At 40.6% G+C, this 17,994-nt stretch overlaps 1 protein-coding gene across 3 annotated transcripts in view; it reads right to left on the reverse strand.

The window, feature by feature from the left end:
- DTWD2 (DTW domain containing 2) overlaps positions 1 to 17,994 on the reverse strand; it is a 303,756-nt gene that overhangs the window by 199,813 nt on the left and 85,949 nt on the right. For all 3 annotated transcript variants that reach the window (XM_040421668.1, XM_040421669.1, XM_040421667.1), the window contains exon 3: positions 5,953 to 6,043. In XM_040421668.1, the coding sequence (XP_040277602.1) occupies positions 5,953 to 6,043 (91 nt within the window). The remainder of the gene's footprint in view (positions 1 to 5,952; positions 6,044 to 17,994) is intronic.

Consider the following 17,994-nt stretch of genomic DNA (forward strand, 5'->3'; position numbering starts at 1 on the left):
TTTTTTTTTGGGACAGGCAGTGTATATGTGTGTGTGTGTGTGTGTGTGTATAGAGTGGATATAAAAAGTCTACACACTCCTGTTAAAATGTCAGGTTTCTGTGATGTAAAAAAATGAGACGAGGATAAATCATTTTAGAACTTTTTCCAACTTTAATGTGACCTATAAACTGTACAACTCAATTGAAAAACAAACTAAAATCTTTTAGGTAGAGGGAAGAAAAAATATAAAAATAACATATTATGGTTGCATAAGTGTGCATACCCTAAACTAATACTTTGTTGAAGCACCTTTTGAGTTTATTACAGCACTCAGTCTTTTTGGGTATGAGTCTATCAGCATGGCACATTTTGACTTGGCAAGATTTGGCCACTCTTCTTTGCAAAAACACTGCAAATCTGTCAGATTGCGAGGGCATCTCCTGTGCACAGCCCTCTTCAGATCACCCCACAGATTTTCAATCGGATTCAGGTCTGGGCTCTGGCTGGGCCATTCCAAAACTTTAATCTTCCTCTGGTGAAGCCATTCCATTGTTGATTTGGGTGTATGCTTTGGGTCGTTGTCATGCTGAAAGATGAAGTTCCTCTTCATGTTCAGGTTTCTAGCAGAAGCTTGAAGGTTTTGTGCCAATATTGACTGGTATTTGGAACTGTTCATAATTCCCTCTAGCTTAACTAAGGCCCCGGTTCCATGCTTCACTGTGGGTATGGTGTTCTTTTGGTGATGTGCAGTGTTGTTTTTGGGCCAAACATATCTTTTGGAATTATGGCCAAAAAGTTCAACCTTGGTTTTATCAGACCATAACACTTTTCCCACATGCTTTTGGGCGACTTCAGATGTGTTTTTGCAAAATATAGCCTGGCTCGGATGTTTTTCTTAGTAAGAAAAGGCTTTTCGTCTTGCCACTCTACCCCATAGCCCAGACATATGAAGAATACGGGAGATTGTTGTCACATGTAGCACACAGCCAGTACTTGCCAGATATTTCTGCAGCTCCTTTAATGTTGCTGTAGGCCTCTTGGTAGCCTCCCAGGCCAGTTTTCTTCTCGTCTTTTCATCAATTTTGGAGGGACGTCCAGTTCTTGGTAATGTCACTGTTGTGCCATATTTTCTTCACTTGATGATGACTGTCTTCACTGTGTTCCATGGTATATCTAATGCCTTGGAAATTCTGTTGTACCCTTCTCCTGACTGATACCTTTTAACAATGAGATCCCTCTGATGCTTTGGAAGCTCTCTGTGGACCATGGCTTTTGCTGTGGGATGCGACTAAGAAAATTTCAGGAAAGACCAACTACAGCAGCTGAACTTTATTTGGGGTTCATCAGAGGCACTTTAAATGATGGCAGGTGTATGCTGACTCCTATTTAACATGATTTTGAATGTGATTGCTTAATTCTGAACACAGCTACATCCCCAGTTATAAGAGGGTGTGCACACTTATGCAACCACATTATTTTTGTTTGTTTTTTGTTGTTTTCTTCCCTCCACCTAAAAGATTTCAGTTTGTTTTTCAATTAAGTTGTACAGTTTATAGGTCACATTAAAGGTGGAAAAAGTTCTGAAATGATTTATCTTTGTCTCATTTTTTTACAGCACAGAAACCTGACATTTTAACAGGGGTGTGTAGACTTTTTATATCCACTGTATATATGTATATATAGTATTCACGGTCAACTTTAGGTTATATATAAGGGAAGCAGTGAGTGAGGGACGTCTTTGCTATTCAGTGCTGCGCTGAACAGTGAAGAGGGGCAGCTCACTACCAAGACAACTTCAGGGTCAGTTTTTTCATTATAAAATCCAAAATCATATAAAATTTACATTTATTTACAAAATAAAGTATATTGAATAAATGTTTATTATCACTTTCACTACACATTTAAAAAATGGCAGTGCTTCTTGGGAATAATATCTAATATATCCTCCAATGTAATAAGCCATGATTTTAATTTATCTCATAGTCCGAGTAACAGAGCAATACCTTTTTTTATTTATTTTTACAACAGAGCTGTTGTAAAATACCTGGAAACATGCAAACACTTTAATTATTTATCGTGTAAACTGGGTTCTTCATGAGTTCTGAACAGGAGGTCATTAAACAACAAAGGTTGAGATTCAAAATGTTTTTTTGCGATTTTGTTCACTGTTCTTGAAATAGTGTCAACCCCAAAGCGAAATAACAAAAGAGATTTTCTCTTTCTAATTAATATTCTCTGACATGCAGAATCTGCCCGGATATACAATTATGACTACTTTGAGACCACATTTACAACAGCACAATGTGGCAAACATTTCACATAAAATCTTAAGGATGAAAATGGGAACGTTTCTCGAGGCTCTTGTCATAAACAAGCTTTGCGTGTCACAAGCTGCCTCCACTGCTTACACATTTACACTGATAGATGCCGTAAATCAGAAACGCAGTATGGCATGAGGATGTCAAGGCAGGTTCCAACAGTGAGAAAGGTTGTGTCAGGACATTGGTTTCCACTAACAAGTGCGTGACAAGGAAAAACACTCATTGGGTTCAGGTCTTCTATGACAATGATGGGAATGACAGTCATGCATCCAGCAGCTAATTAAGCTTCTTGTAACAGTCCTTATACACTTACATAAATGGAATTTACTGTGAACTGCTGCAAATAAGAGAAGAGGATAAACTTTCAAAAACCTCAGGTTATCTGTTCTAAAAATGAAAAGCAAAAGTTGTCTAAATGCTTTTAGTACTGCATGCAGAACAAGGAGATCACTGCCGAGAGTTTAACTTCATATAAACTAGCCCAAAGACCCCCAAATATGTCACTAATGAGCAAAAAGGCAGGACCGACAAACCGACGTACAGCAAACAGATGTCCACAAACAGACGTTCACATGTGTTTTGCCGGTGAAAATCGGAAGGCTTTATTTTAAAATCCGGCTTTATTTTAGTTATATCAATATCTATAAATGCGCCCAAATTTTAATGAGGTTGTTCAGCTTCAACCTCATTTTTAGCTATGACCAGGACAACACTGTACCTAAGGTAAAAAAAGACTGTAAAACAAAACATGCAATGCAACAGCTCACTGCAAACCAAATAAAGTACAAAATTGCATAATAATTGCAAGTGCTATACTAATAAGTTAGAGATGCTTGGCAAATTATTTTGTACAAAATGATTTACCAAGCATCTCTAACTTATTGGTATAGCACTTGCAATTATTATGCAATTTTGTACTTTATTTGGTTTGCAGTGAGCTGTTGCAGTGCATATTTTGTTTTACAGTCTTGTTCTCAGCCATAGCAACGTGCCCCTGCGCTTTGGGATGTGCTGACTGACCCCCTTTTTCTTTAAGGTAAAAAAAGGTATTCATCTGCTCCTCACTGCTCCATTCCAATGCTAAAAGGTCCAGTCCAGCCTTTTCTATTCCCCAGAGTGTAAGCTTTTAGGTCATGTGTGCTTCTGCAGCCAATCACTGGCCTCAGTGATTGGCTGCATGTGACCCAGGAGTGATGAGCCTCTTTGGGACAATTCACCTCTGAGGCCAATAATTGGCTGCAGTGATTCATGTAACCCAGTCCAGAATTTTACAGGGAGCAGCTGAATCTCTGTTTCACTTTGGCCCAAAATAATGTATAATTTTGTTGGCAGTGTGCTTTGCTGTATCCTTTTCTCTTATAGACTATAACAGAGCGGGCCACACACAGCCAAAGCAGCTTTCCTATCAGCTGAATTCTAAAGGAAAACTGGAGAAGTTAGACCGTGACAGAAGGGGGTTCCAGAGGTGTAAGCCCGACCTAACAGAATGTCTCTTTCAATTTAAAGCGAAAAATTAGACCGTGACAGAAGGGGGTTCCAGAGGTGTAAGCCCGACCTAACAGAATGTCTCTTTCAATTTAAAGCAAACCTGTCGTCAACTTAATGCTGCCCTGGCTTTGTCATGTACATGGGGCCTATGGCAGGGAGACTCTAATATGATTCTCCTTCCTCCCCATTCCTTCTCACAGCATGCACTGAGGGAGAGATCCTGCTGAAGTTTGCTTTCCTCACCATCTCATATGAACAGTTTCAATTTAGATTGATTTGGGCTGCTGAAAGGCAAGACAAAGCCAACCTCCCATAAACATATATTATTTACATGTAACTTTGTAATAAAACAATGTGTACATCTTAAAGATTTATTTTCTAGTGTATATAATTTGCAGTGGAAAAATTAGCAAAATCCTGAACCGCAAGGGGTAAAATTGCAACATGAATTGACATGCTGAAAAAAAAATCACAGAAAAAAAGATAATAATGCACTAACAGAATAGATGCAAGCATTATATGTGGACTAAGCCCTCATTCTGATGTAATAAAATCTGAGACTCTTAGCCAATATATTTTGATCAAAACACATCTGTGCCCACCTACCCCCGCCAAGGTGGTCTCAGGTCAGGCAGGTCCTTCACTAAACCTACATATGCCATTGGGCATCTATGTTCAGGAGCGCAGACCCTGCACACATTGTGTGCTGCTCCTAGTCACCTCTATGTGCATCCAGCAACCAATGAGAGGAGGAGCAAAAACAGCTATATGTACGACCCTAATCAAGGCGGCCTGTTTGATAGGAAGGGCAAAAGTGCACAGAAATGCTACCCCCAAGATAAAATAGGAGCGCATTCACACTTGAAGGTGCCACTCCCTCAAGCATATACTATAAAATAAACAAAAATCACAGAAAAGAGATAAAATATTTGTTAATCATATCGTGCAGGATGTTTTTATCTATGGTTTTTTTATCTCTTTTCTGTGATTCTTGTTTATTTTGTAGTATGTGCTTGAGGGAGTAGCACCTTCAAGTGTTAATGCGCTCCTATTTTATCTTGGGAGTAGCATTTCTGTGCACTTTTGCCCTTCCTATCAAACAGACTGCCTTGATTAGGGTTGTACATATAGCATTTTTTGCTCCTCCTCTCATTGGTTGCTGGATGCACATAGAGGTTACTAGGAGCAGCACACTATATGTGCAGAGTCTGCTCTCCTGAATATAGATGCCCAATGGCATAGGTAGGTTTAGCGTAGGACCTGCCTGACCTGAGACCACCTTGGCGGGGGTGGGTGGGCACAGATGTGTTTTGATCAAAATATATTGGCTAAGAGTCTCAGATTTTATTACATCAGAATGAGGGCTTAGTCCATATATAATGCTTGCATCTATTCTTTTTTTCTGTGATTTTTTTCAATAATATAGCCATGGACATCCGCATATTTGTTTATCATATCGTGCAGAATGTTTTTATCTTTGTTTTTTATCTCTTTTCTGTGATTTTTATGAATTGACATGCTGTGGAATTATGCAAATCTGCAAGTCAATTTCTGCAGCAGATTTTTTTTTCGCAGCATATGGATGAGGTTTCTTAAAATATCAGTCTATTTGATAGCAGACATACCCTGAGTAAATACTATAAAATACTATATAGTAGATACTAGTTAGATACTATAAAAAAAAGAAATGCTTAGCACAGTGAAGACCTTTTAACATGTGAGTGCTCTCCAATGAAGATATAACATGAACTTGGTATAGATGTCCCCAGATCAAGATTAGTGAAATATATACATCCAAATTAGGTTTCAAAATGTTATTTAAAGGGATTCTGTCACCTACAGTACATTTCACATAATATACTTTAGTACACTTACGCACCGTGGACAACATACCATATGCTTTTCTTAATGTGTAAGTGTATTACAATACATTGGCATTGGTTTAGTATGTGAAATCCAGGTGAAATCTGTGTTTATCAATCTAAAATGTAACAATCCAGTGAAGAAAAGATTCGGAGATGACAAGTACGCTGATTAATAGCACTTAATAGGTCAGCTCTGGGCACAGCAGGAAGTTGGGAGACAATGTTCAATCTGTTTCCACAACTCCAGACTAGACAAGGTGATGGAAATTGGTGAACACTTCCCATATCTTTACTCACCTCAGCGGGATGCTGAACAATGTATAAACATGTGGAAACATTGAGGGGATGAGCCGGCAGGAAAGGACACAGACACACCTTCTCAGGACGGCTAGAAGGTAGGGAAAAAAAAAGTTAATGGATATAAAACAAAGACTATGACTGGGATGAACAGAAAAGATCAGAGTTACTTATATATTCAACTACACTAGTATTATATGTTTCCAGAGGCAAGTGGTCCGACTCCTGGGACAACCGTGCCGATCAGCTGTTAGAAGAGGCCGGGTGCTCAGTGAGTGCAGCTGCCTCTTCCTAGGCCATGTGATGTCACTGTAATTCAGTCACGTTGCCTAGCTGTAGCTCAGTCCCATTGAAGGGCTGAGGTGCAATGCCAAGCACAGCTGCTATACAATGTACAGCGCAGTGCTTAGTAAGCTGACGGAAGACCGTGGCACTCACTGGAGGTTCAGTGAGCGTTGTGGCTCCATGAAACAGCTGACGACACGGGTGCATGGACTCAGACCCCACTGATGTGATAATAATGACCTATCCTGAGGACAGTTCAACATTATCATTTTTCTGGATAAACCCTTTAAAGGGGTATTCCCATCACAGACAATGGGGGCATATCGCTAGAATTTAACCACTTCCAGACCGGGCCATTTACCCCCTTCCTGACTAGGCCTAATTTTGCAAATCTGACATGTGTCATTTTATGTGATAATAACGTTGGAACGCTTTTACTTATCCAAGCCATTCATAGACAGTTTTCTCGTGACACATTGTACTTCAAGTTAATGGTAAATTTGAGTCAATATGTTTTACCTTTATTGATAAAAACAAAATTTAACAAAAATTTTACAAAAATGAACGTTTTCTAAATTTGAATCTCTCTGCTTTAAAGACAGATAGTGATGCCTCATAAAATATTCATTAATTAACACTCCCCATGTATCTACTTTATGTTGGCATCATATTAATAATGTAATTTTTTAAGGACCAGTTTAGTTCTGAACTTACTTTGTGGGGCTTACATAATAGAACCAAGCCATAAATAACTCCATTTTAGAAACAACACCCCTCAAGCTATTCAAAACTGGTTTTAGAAATGTTTTGACCCTTTAGATCTTCCACAGGAATTAAAGCAAACTAGAGGTGAAATTTCAAAATGTAACTTTTTTTGTAGATTTTCCATTTTAATCAAATTTTGGAACACATCAAGGGTTAACAACAAAACAAAGCTCAATATTTATTACCTTCATTCTACAGATTGCACAAACACCCTATATGTGGTCGTATACCTCTGTATGGGCACATGACAGGGCACAGAAGGCAAGGAGCGCCATATGGTTTTTGGAGGGCAGATTTTGCTGGAATGGTCTTAGGGCACCATGTTGCATTTAAAGAGACCCTGAGGTAACCCCACAGTGAAACCCCCCAAAAAGTGATCACATTTTGTAAGCTACACCACCCAAGGAATTTTTAAGGGGTGTAGCGAGCACTTCACTGAACAGGTGTTTTATAGAATTTTTAATACTTGGATGTTAAAATGAAAAATTACATTATTTTTTTCAAGAAAATGGTGCTTTAGGCCCAAACTTTCTTTTTCACAAAAGAGTATTCCCCCACAATTTGCTACCCACTTTCTCCTGAATACAGTAACACCCCAATTGTGGTCGTAACCTGTTATTTGGGGATACACCAGGGCTCAGAAGGGAAGGAGCGGCATCTGGATTTTCTAACATGGAATTTTCTGTCATGGTTTTGAAGAGCGATAACTTTTTTATATTTTTTATTGAATGAGCTGCGTGAGGGCTTATTTTTTGCGAGAAAAGCTGTAGTTTTTATTGGCACCATTTTGGGGTACATTTGGCTTTCTGGTTACTTTTTATCTCAATTTGTGGGAGGTGAAGTCACAAAAAAAGCAGTTTGGTGTCATTTTTCTATTTTGTTTTTTACACCGTTCAATTGATGGAGCAGATCATGTGATACTTCTATAGATCTGGTCTTTACAGACAATTGTTACGAACGCGGCGATATCAAATATGTCTATTTTTATAATTTTTTGAAAATTTTACACAATAAGAGCATTTTTAGAAATCATGTTTTGTGTTGCAATTTTCTTAGAGTCATATTTTTTCTGGCTATGGTCTGGTGTGAGGGTTAATTTTTTGCGGGATGAAAAAATGTGGGGGATTGGGTCAGCACAACCTGTATGTAGGTGCACATCACTATGGCGAAATACATATACAAACGGAAAATGCAAATGTGATCGCACTCTACATCCAGCATTCTGCCCTGCCTCCATGCTGGATGAGACATTGGTGTACATTTTGGCCAAAGCGTAATAAGCCACTCACCACGTCAAGGTCGCCTCATTTGAGTGGTCCCTAACACTAGTTCCTACCTGTTTATGGGCCATGACAGCCACACAAAGTCCAGGGAATGCAGGTCAGCATGCAAGCCAAGCACACTCTGCTTTTAACCCCGTCCGGTGCCATTACAGCTTTCATCGGATCCAGGGAATGCAAGTAGCAACATGCACGCTGAGCCCACCATATACTTCTCCTGGAGCCAAATGGCTTCTGGTAGGTTCTATATAAGCAGACTCAGTTTTATACTGACTTTAAAACCAGCCTCCAGGACAGATTGACTGGTCAGGTGTGCATGACTCCAAGGAGATCGCCACGCCTCCAATATATACTACAAAGAAAAAATGTGGGGGATTGGGTCAGCACAACCTGTATGTAGGTGCACATCACTATGGCGAAATACATATACAAACGGAAAATGCAAATGTGATCGCACTCTACATCCAGCATTCTGCCCTGCCTCCATGCTGGATGAGACATTGGTGTACATTTTGGCCAAAGCGTAATAAGCCAATCACCACCTCAAGGTCGCCTCATTTGAGTGGTCCCTAACACTAGTTCCTACCTGTTTATGGGCCATGACAGCCACACAAAGTCCAGGGAATGCAGGTCAGCATGCAAGCCAAGCACACTCTGCTTTTAACCCCGTCCGGTGCCATTACAGCTTTCATCGGATCCAGGGATGCAAGTACCAACATGCACGCTGAGCCCACCATATACTTCTCCTGGAGCCAAATGGCTACTGGTAGGTTCTATATAAGCAGACTCAGTTTTAAACTGACTTTAAAACCAGCCTCCAGGACAGATTGACTGGTCAGGTGTGCATGACTCCAAGGAGATCGCCACGCCTCCAATATATACTACAAAGAAAAAATGTGGGGGATTGGGTCAGCACAACCTGTATGTAGGTGCACATCACCGTGGCGTGGCGATCTCCTTGGAGTCATGCACACCTGACCAGTCAATCTGTCCTGGAGGCTGGTTTTAAAGTCAGTATAAAACTGAGTCTGCTTATATAGAACCTACCAGTAGCCATTTGGCTCCAGGAGAAGTATATGGTGGGCTCAGCGTGCATGTTGCTACTTGCATCCCTGGATCCGATGAAAGCTGTAATGGCACCGGACGGGGTTAAAAGCAGAGTGTGCTTGGCTTGCATGCTGACCTGCATTCCCTGGACTTTGTGTGGCTGTCATGGCCCATAAACAGGTAGGAACTAGTGTTAGGGACCACTCAAATGAGGCGACCTTGACGTGGTGAGCGGCTTATTACGCTTTGGCCAAAATGTACACCAATGTCTCATCCAGCATGGAGGCAGGGCAGAATGCTGGATGTAGAGTGCGATCACATTTGCATTTTCCGTTTTTGCGGGATGAGTTGACCATTTTGGGGTACATATGACTTTTTGATTGATTAACATTATGTTTTTTGTGAGGTGAGCTAACTAAAAAATCAGTTTTGGCACAATGTTTATTTTTGTATTTTTTTTTACAGCGTTCACCTGATGGGGTAGATCATATGATATCATTAGGGCTATTTCACACGAGCGGATGCCGTGCGGGTAATCCGCTGCATAAAAGAGTGCCAAGCCCCGCACCGGACAGCAGAGATACGGAGCATTAACATGATTGATAATGCTCCATGTCTCTCTGATCTTTTTACTACAAAATCACAGTTAGATAAAGTTGTCCCCATGATTTTGTAATAAAAAGATCACACAGAGGCAAAGAGCATTATCAATCATGTTAATGCTCCATGTCTCTGCTGTCCGGTGCGGGGTTTGGCAGTCTTTCATGCACTGGATTCCATGCACGGCATCCGCTCATGTGAAAGAGCCCTTATAGAGCCGGTCGTTGCAGACACGGTGATACCAAATACAGTATATCTATTTTATTTTTTTCTTCTAATTTTAACATTTTTTAAATAACGGATTTGGGGGGATTTTTTTTTTTATGTAAACCTTTCTTTTTTTTCAAAACACTTTATTTATTTTTTATTATTAATATTTTTTATTTTACACTTTGTGTCCCCCATAAGGTCATACATAACCTCTGGGGGACATTTAACTTTTTTTTTTTTTTTTTTAACTATTGCTTTCTCCTGTAACTGGGGCTGACATAGTAGCCCCAGTTACAGTGGAAATACACCTCCCAGAGAGGCTGTACAGCATAATACTATACTGTATACAGTGCAGGGCTGATCGAGGTCTGTAGAAGGCCACCGGGCCGGGACAGGAAGCGGCAGATTGCTTCCTTAGCTGTATAAACAGCGCTCGTTAAGCGCTGTGTATACAGCGATCTAGAAAGCAGGGACACCCAGGAACGGTCCCTGCATTCTCTCTGGGGTGCCTTGCTGTCTCTGACAGCGGGCCCCCCGCTCGGTAGTTGCACGATTAGCATGCAGCTACAATCTCTGAAAGGACGTTCAGAAACGTCCGATCAGAGATAAACCTGGCCGCCCAGGACATCAATGGGCGGTCGGGAAGTGGCTAAAGCTTAAAGGGGTTTTGCCATCACAGACAATGGGGACATATCACTAGGACCTATGGGATCTGCACCTACAAGAAGAAAGGAGCGGGGAAAGTAGTAGAGGGCGCACTGCGCATGAGCAGCCGCCCTTTATTCATTTCTATGGGGCCGCCGAAAATAGCCGAGGTGGGGTCCCAGTAGGCAGACCCTGAACAATCAGTTATGATTAGTGTTGAGCGAACTTGTGTTTTAAGTTTGGTGTCCAAAGTTCGGGTTATCAAAAAATTCCGAATTTAAAACACAAGTTCGCTCAACACTAGTTATGATCTATCCTGTGCATAGGTGATAAGTTTATACAGTCAGGTCCATAAATATTGGGACATCGACACAATTCTAAAATTTTTGGCTCTATACATCACCACAATGGATTTGAAATGGAACGAACAAGATGTGCTTTAACGGTCTAGGAATTACAACAGTTTGCATATGTGCCTCCCACTTGTTAAGGGACCAAAAGTAATGGGACAGAATAATCATCATAAATCAAACTTTCACTTTTTAATACCTGGTTGCAAATCCTTTGCAGTCAACTACAGCCTGAAGTCTGGAACGCATAGACATCACCAAACGCTGGGTTTCATCCCTGGTGATGCTCTGCCAGGCCTCTACTGCAACTGTCTTCAGTTCCTGCTTGTTCTTGGGCATTGTCCCTTCAGTTTTGTCTTCAGCAATTGAAATGCATGCTCAATTGGATTCAGGTCAGATGATTGACTTGGGCATTGCTTAACATTCCACTTCTTTCCCTTAAAAAACTCTTTGGTTGCTTTTGAAGTATGCTTTGGGTCATTGTCCATCTGCACTGTGAAGCGCCGTCCAATGAGTTCTGAAGCATTTGGCTGAAGATAATATTGCTCGAAACACTTCAGAATTCAGCCTGCTGCTTTTGTCAGCAGTCACATCATCAATAAATACAAGAGAACCAGTTCCATTGGCCGCCATACATGCCCACGCCATGACACTACCACCACCATGCTTTACTGATGAGGCGATATGCTTAAGATCATGACCAGTTCCTTTCCTTTCCATATTCTTCTTTCTCATCACTCTGGTACAAGTTGATCTTGGTCTCATCTGTCTATAGGATGTTGTTCCAGAACTTTGAAGGCTTTTTTAGATGTCGTTGGGCAAACTCTAATCTGGTCTTCCTGTTTTTGAGGCTCACCAATGGTTTACATCTTGTGGTGAACCCTCTATATTCACTCTGGTGAAGTCTTCTCTTGATTATTTACTTTGACACACATACTCTCCTGGAGAGTGTTCTTGATCTGGCCAACTGTTGTGAAGGGTGTTTTCTTCACCAGGGAAAGAATTCTTCGGTCATCCACCACAGTTGTTTTCCGTGGTCTTCCGGGTCTTTTGGTGTTGCTGAGCTCACCGATGCTTTCCTTCTTTTTAAGAATGTTCCAAACAAATGTTTTGGCCACGCCTATTGTTTTTGCTATCTCTCTGATGGGTTTGTTTTGTTTTTTCAGCCTAATGATGGCTTGCTTTACTGATAGTGACAGCTCTTTGGATCTCATCTTGAGAGTTGACAGCAACAGATTCCAAATGCAAATAGCACACTTGAAATTAACTCTGGACCTTTTATCTGCTCATTGTAATTGGGATAATGAGTGAATAACACATATTTGGCCATGGAACAGGTGAGAGACAATTGTCCCATTATTTTTGGCCCCTTAACAAGTGGGAGGCACATATGCAAACTGTTGTAATTCCTACACCGTTCACCTGATCTGGATGTAAATACCCTCAAAATAAAACTGACAGTCTGAAGTTAAAGCACATCTTGTTAGTTTCATTTCAAATCCATTGTGGTGGTGTATAGAGCCATAAATGTTAGAATTGTGTTGATGTCCCAATATTTATGGATCTGACTGTAACTTGTGACAAGCTGTGTAAGGATGTTGCCAATTTTGGCCTTATTTAAGGTCTATTTAAGGTCTTGGGTTTTTAAAGGGTAAGTTGGTAAAGGGTACATACAGTTGCAAGAAAAAGTATGTGAACCCTTTGGAATGATATGGATTTCTGCACAAATTGGTCATAAAATGTGATCTGATCTTCATCTAAGTCACAACAATAGACAATCACAGTCTGCTTAAACTAATAACACACAAAGAAATAAATGTTACCATGTTTTTATTGAACACACCATGTAAACATTCACAGTGCAGGTGGAAAAAGTATGTGAACCCCTAGACTAATGACATCTCCAAGAGTTAATTGGAGTGAGGTGTCAGCCAAATGGAGTCCAATCAATGAGATGAGATTGGAGGTGTTGGTTACAGCTGACCTGCCCTATAAAAAACACACACCAGTTCTGGGTTTGCTTTTCACAAGAAGCATTGCCTGATGTGAATGATGCCTCGTATAAAAGAGCTCTCAGAAGACCTACGATTAAGAATTGTTGACTTGCATAAAGCTGGAAAGGGTTATAAAAGTATCTCCAAAAGCCTTGCTGTTCATCAGTCCATGGTAAGACAAATAGTCTATAAATGGAGAAAGTTCAGCACGGCTGCTACTCTCCCTAGAAGTGGCCGTCCTGTAAAGATGAATGCAAGAGCACAGCGCAGACTGCTCAATGAGGTCAAGAAGAATCCTAGAATGTCAGCTAAAGACTTACAAAAGTCTCTGGCATATGCTAACATCCCTGTTAGGGAATCTACAATACATAAAACACTTAACAAGAATGGATTTCATGGGAGGATACCACAGAGGAAGCCACTGCTGTCCAAAAAAAAACATTGCTGCACGTTTACATTTTGCACAAGAGCAGATGGATGTTCCACAGCAGTACTGGCAAAATATTCTGAGGACAGATGAAACCAAAGTTGAGTTGTTTGGAAGAAAAACACAACACTATGTGTGGAGAAAAAGAGGCACAGCACACCAACATCAAAACCTCATCCCAACTGTGACGTATGGTGGTGGGAGCATCATGGTTTGGGGCTGCTTTGCTGCGTCAGGGCCTGGACGGATTGCTATAATCGAAGGAAAAATGAATTCCCAAGTTTATCAAGACATTTTGCAGGAGAACTTGAGGCCATCTGTCCACCAGCTGAAGCTCAACAGAAGATGAGTGTTGCAACAAAACAACGACCGAAAGCATAGAAGTAAATCAACAACAGAATGGCTTAAACAGAAGAAAATACGCCTTCTGGAGTGACCCAGTCAGAGTCCTGACCTCAACCCGATTTAGATGCTGTGACATGACCTCAAGAAAGCGATTCACACAAGACATCCCAAGAATATTGCTGAACTGAAACAGTTCTGTAAAGAGGAATGGTCAAGAATTACTCCTGACCGTTGTGCACTTCTGATCTGCAACTACAGGAAACGTTTAGTTGAAGTTATTGCTGCCAAAGGAGGTTCAACCAGTTATCAAATCCAAGGGTTCACATACTTTTTCCACCTGCACTGTGAATGTTTACATGGTGTGTTCAATAAAAACATGGTAACATTTAATTATTTGTGTGTTATTAGTTTAAGCAGACTGTGATTGTCTATTGTTGTGACTTAGATGAAGATCAGATCACATTTTATGACCAATTTGTGCAGAAATCCTTATCATTCCAAAGGGTTCACATACTTTTTCTTGCAACTGTATACATTAGCATTTAATTTGAATACTATTTTTTTCTGGACAAGTAAAAAAAATATTCTACTACATTGTTTTAGAAGTCATTCACTATCATACCACTTTAGCTATTGTTAGTGATGTTCTGGTTCTGTTTTATTTAAAAAGAAAAAAAAAAACTGTATTCATTTTTAAAAAAAAATAACTTTTAACAAACTGTATTTTTTCCTTCTGTGATATTTCTTTAATGACAGGACGATGAATTATGATCTCACATAGCACGTCATAAAAAAACCTGCACTGAATTTTACGGTACAAGTAAATGCATATGACTGCATTATCCTTTAAAGAACATATAGTAGGTTTATGTGTTTTCATACAGGAGTAAACCAACCTTTGTATAATATCTGCATTCTACAAAGGAAATACAACTTTCATTTTGCATTAGGACCAGGAAAAAAAACACCATTAATGTATTAAGGATAATGAGGAATATTTGTAGAATATATACATATCAGTCTATAAATCAGAAAAACACTAGAATTATGTGTTGTATATTAGATGAAGAGATTGGAAAGTAGCACCAGTCGTTGACTGGACCAAAGATTTAATAGCAGTGTTAATGCTTTGCCCTAGACGTGATTATTAAGATTATAAAGTAATGACATAACAACAGTTAATATATTGTTTCAATTGCCACAATAATTAGGTGCAAGGAAACTGCTATACAAACGCTTGCTTGAAAACACATTGCTCCAGCTAATCAATTTCAGCCTGACAAAATCAGAAGCCTGCTATTTGCTGCGTGGACCTTTACATGGTCTAGAACACTCGCTCAGGTTTCAGGCATTTCACCAAGCAAATCATGCATGGTTTGACCTGGGATAGATTTAGGAGGTGAGAGTTAAGTCATGCAATTCAAGCTTCACTCCAAAACAGAAGAGGTGAAGGAACATCAAAGAAACTGTCCAAGCACAAATAACTTGTTCCATCAGATGCTGCCGATAAAACACCACTAGTAAGGGCTAAGAACGGCCATTCATGTGACTATACAAAATCAAAATTCAAGACACAGCATAAATTGGTCAAAAACTGTATTAAAGTTCTGAATAGAGTAAGCTTTCAGGAAAGATCTTCAATCCCATCATGTTTTCCACTTATGTGAAGTGTATTTGTTTGTGATGAGCAAAGTTGCTTCTTTCAAAACTTCGGATTAATACTGTGGATTAATACTGTCTCCAATACTATGGAGATCCGTCTCCATACAATATTAAAATGTATGAGCCGAAGTACCAGTTGGAACCAAACCCGAGGTTTTTCACTTCAAAAATCAACTACCAAAAGTTATTCAATGAAGTCACGCGCAACTTTGTGAATAAGTTGAATGACTTCAGCTCATCGGAGCCCATACATTTTAATACTGTACGGAGACTAATCTCCGTACAGTATTAATCCGAAGTTTTGAACGAAGCGACTTCGGATGTAGCATCCGAAGCTTGCTTCACTCATCACTAGTACTTTGTATATAGTAAATGGGTGTTGACATTTATACGGGGGGATGCCCATCCTAGAATAAATAACTCTCTTCCGACCTTTGTGCAAGGGTAGCCTGGGGGACCCAGATGTGTTTAGGTATCATCATACCAATGTAATGATCTGTGGATGTGGAAACACTGCTTCAACCAACCAGTTTGACTTTGGACTGAACCTAAAGGCAATCCCCTGGTATTCACCCTTTGAACCCTACACAAGGATCTGAACTTTGCTGCAAGGGAGCCACCAGGCCGCTACTTCCTGGAATAGTCTAGGGGTGGTTGACAGCTACCCCATGGGGGTCAGAGACACCGATGCTGGGGCACCGAGGGGTCAGGCAAAATAATAGTCATGGACAGGGCGAGGTCATAGCAGGCAGATTTTGGGCAAATATGACAAATAGTCCAAAGGTCTGACAAGCAAATTATAGCAGCTTTGCTGGATCTAGCAAGTTACTAAATCTATTGCTCATGCAGTGAATGAGACAAACAGCACAGCATACATAGCAGAGCTGATTAACACATTAGAGGCAGATGCACAGAGAACCAAAGGAGAGTTAACCCTGCCCGCTGCCGCAGCTCTGGGATTCCGTTAGACACATGGTGAGTGGAGCTGTGCCCGTGCCCGCCCTGAGTAGCAGGACAGCGGCAGGCATGTGCTGTCAACAGTCTTGCCACCTAGAGATAGGGGGGAACTAACTCTCCTTAGGGAGAGAGCACCTTAATCAGTGTGAGACTTATAGGCCATACATGCTCCTCTGGAATTCTGGGAGGGAAGAAATGCAAATGAGCTCTTAACAAGCTTTGCCTCTAATGCACCAGATAGCTGCCTTACATCTGGTGGCTTTAGAGGCAAAGCTTGTTTAGAGCTCATTTGCATTTCTTCCGCACCTAGAGATAGCATTGCAATTCAGGCACATCCCTGGATAATCCTTAACCCACTAGATCAGTCATGGCATTCATACCACAGGCAAACTCGATCAGGATGGCGTCTTTGACACATTTGAGGCATTACACTCTCAGTACTCTATCACAAATAAATAATTCTACCAGCCTACCAGTATTTGCAAGTTCGCCATTTTCTAATGACCATGCGTTATACCTGCCCATCCTCACAGCTTTTTTTCTGCATTCTAAAAACCCATATGAAAGGCCGCTCTCTGTCTTAGATTTCCTTCTTCACTTCGGACCTACTCTACAGGACCTACTTCAGGCTCGTGTGGGAAAAGAAGATCGAAGTCTTCTCAATAAATGACTAGGCAATCAAAGGCTCTAATTGCATCAATCATGGAGAGCAGAATCACTAAATACAACTTCAATGTAGAGTTGTTGCGATACCAAATTTTTGATTCGGTTTCGATACCATGAAAAAGTATTGCGATACTCGATACCATTCGATACCACGCGAAAAAAATAAACAAAAAAAGCCACGTGCATTCCTCATTTTTAAAAATGGCGAATCGCGCAGTTTTTATTTTATTTTTTCTGTTCCGGCATTCACCACCTAGATTTTTTTTTTATATTTTAATAGTTTGGACTTTTCTGACGTGGCGATGTAATATATATTTTATATGTGAAATTGGGAAAAGGGGGGTGATTTATACTTCATATTTTAGTGTTTTTTTTTTTTTCACTTTTTATTTAATAACTATTTCCCCCCTTAGGGGCTAGAACCTGGGATCTTTCATCCCTTGTCCTATTCACCCTGATAGATCTCTATCAGGGTGAATAGGACTCCACACTGTCCCTGCTGCTCTGTGCTTTGTGCACACAGCATCAGGGATGTTACCATGGCAACCAGTCCTGGCTGCCATGGTAACCGATCGGAGCCCCAGGCTTACACAGCTGGGGCTCCGATCAGAAGCTGCCACTGCACCACCAATGAGGGGGAGTGGAGAGGTCCCTGTGGCCACTGCCACCAATGATTTTAATACTGGAGGGTTGAGAGGGGCCGGCGCACTGTGCCACCAATGATTTTAATGGGATGGGGGGATTGAGGGGGGGGGGGGCACACTGCACCACCAATGATTTTACCCCTTTATACAGGAGGCGGGTACTAG

Source organism: Bufo bufo, chromosome 2 (genome assembly GCF_905171765.1).
Source record: "Bufo bufo chromosome 2, aBufBuf1.1, whole genome shotgun sequence".
Taxonomy (NCBI): Eukaryota; Metazoa; Chordata; class Amphibia; order Anura; family Bufonidae; genus Bufo; species Bufo bufo.